General features: G+C 50.3%; 1 protein-coding gene across 1 annotated transcript in view; it reads left to right on the forward strand.

Annotated features, from left to right (window-relative positions):
• The window catches only part of LOC112139669 (AT-rich interactive domain-containing protein 1A), a gene marked incomplete in the record, with an annotated part of 51964 nt that extends 50104 nt beyond the window's left edge, over window positions 1-1860 (forward strand). Inside the window, 2 exon segments of the mRNA XM_024262500.2 lie at window positions 418-986; window positions 1222-1860. Of these exon segments, the coding sequence (XP_024118268.2) occupies window positions 418-986; window positions 1222-1389 (737 nt within the window).
• Window positions 1861-2085: the final 225 nt, after the last annotated feature.

Below are 2085 nucleotides of genomic sequence, written 5' to 3' on the forward strand. Positions count from 1 at the left end.
CGATTAATGCATCAAAAAAATTGTCGGCGTCAAGCACGTGTCAGATTAACGCGTTTTTAACGCGACAAATCTGACAGCCCTAGTTATTATTAAAGTAAACAGGTGAAGTTAGGGTTATTATTAAATAAACAGGTGAAGTTAGTGTAATTATTAAATAAACAGGTGAAGTTAGTGTTATTATTGAAGTAAAAATGTGTTCTAAATGTAAATAATGAAAAGCAGCTGCAATGTTTATCATGATTGTTGTAAAAATAATAAAAGCTGAACACATTTCACATTCAACTTCCCAAAAATAGAAATCAAGACAGACAAGCTGCAGCAAAATGTTTCTGTTTACAGTCTGCCATGGGCCAAGTCCCCCCACCCCCCGAGAACCCTGACGATGCTGCCTTAACAGATTCACTTATCACTCTGTCTAGATGTCTGCGTACGGACAGCAGGGCCCAGGGGGCTACAGCCAACAGAACCAGGGCTACTACGCTCAGCACGGCCCCCCTCCCAATGCTGGCCAGCAGCAGCCTCCGTATCAGAGCCAGAGCAGCTCTGGGTCCCCTTATCCTCAGCAGGGCCACCCCTCCCAACCTTCAGGCCAACATGGGCAGCCAGGACCCCCTTTTCCACAGACCCAAGTGCCCCACAGCGGCTCTGCGGGGCAGCCCTCCTATAGCCAGCCCCCACAGTCTCAGCCGGGACAGCAGCCCTATGTGCCCTCCCAGCAGCAGCAGCAGCAGACGGGTCCAGGCCCACAAAATCAGCCGGGCCCTCAAGGCCAGCCTGGGTACCCACAACCCCCCGGGCCAGAGCAGCCGCCAGCACAGCAGCAAGCACCCCCCCAGCAACAGCAGCAGCAGCAAGCAGGCGGTCTGCCTTCCCAAGCCCAGCAGCCCCCAGGTCACGGCCAGCAAAGCCAGCCATCACCTTACTCCCAGACCCCCCCCCTGCAGCAGCAGCAGTCACCATATCAGAGGTTCCCCCCTCCCTCACAGGTAACGCCTGCGTTTGTCAGTCTCTATCACTACAAATGCTTTAGATGAAAGCTGACGAGAGTTGATAAGGATCAGTGTGATTGTAAAAAACTTTATTGTCCCCTCTTCATGAACAAGAGCAGAACTTTATTGACTTAAAACTGCAGATGGTCTGAAGGTCAGCTTCATGTGCACCATCAGAACCGCCGTTTCCCTGCAGCTTCACTGTACATCATGTCATCTGTCTCGTTTGTAGAACCAGGACGTCTCCCAGGATTCCTTCAGCTCCCAGTCCAGCATTCCTCCGTCTGGCCAGTCCAACAAGAGCGGTCCTGAGGACAGCATGCAGGGGCGGCCATCCAGCCTGCCGGTGAGACGCTCTCTTGTTCCCACGTTCAATCCAGGGGAGCCGTTTCCATCCTAACCTGCTCCATGAAAAAGGTTATTTGGGTGGGGCATCATCAAGGACAGCAGCAGTTTGTAAGCTCAGATCATGAAGCACAGATACATGTCTGATCTAAAAAAGAAAAGAACGCTCAGCTCTCTCTGACGGTGCTCTCAGGAACGCCTGCAGAATGTTAGAAAGAAGAGCATCTCTGTCTCCACTTATTTTTCCTTTTGTAAGTTAAATGTAGATTACAGATGTTTGAAGCAGCTGAAGATCATCTCCAGTGTTTGTTGGCTTCCTAATCAGCTCTAGTGGTGATGTAGTGACACAGTTTTGTTTTCTGGGGGGTGACGGTGTCCCACCACTCTGCTGAAGGTCATCTGAGGATAGCTTTTAAACCTCTGTTCATTTGTCAGCAAAGATTTTAGCTGGAAGTTCATGTTTAATTTCTACAGTTACTGAACTATAGACAGGAGTTTCTGAGTCTGCTACAGCTGAACATTAGCATGTTTTGATCTTTTTGCCCCCTCCCTCACCCTTTTTGGCTCTAGTGGTGGTCACATGTTCACTCTGTCCGTAAATGAGTGAAGTGCAGAGAGCAGGCTCCTGACCGCTTCTTAGTATAGGAGCTGAGGTGTTTGCGGGGGGGGAGGTCTGGGATGAAGGTGAGCAGCGTCTTCCTTCCATTTCCATGGTCAGACTGAGGAGCTCGCCTCATTCTGAGCCTCCGGG

Source organism: Oryzias melastigma, linkage group LG11, assembly GCF_002922805.2.
Source record: "Oryzias melastigma strain HK-1 linkage group LG11, ASM292280v2, whole genome shotgun sequence".
Taxonomy (NCBI): Eukaryota; Metazoa; Chordata; class Actinopteri; order Beloniformes; family Adrianichthyidae; genus Oryzias; species Oryzias melastigma.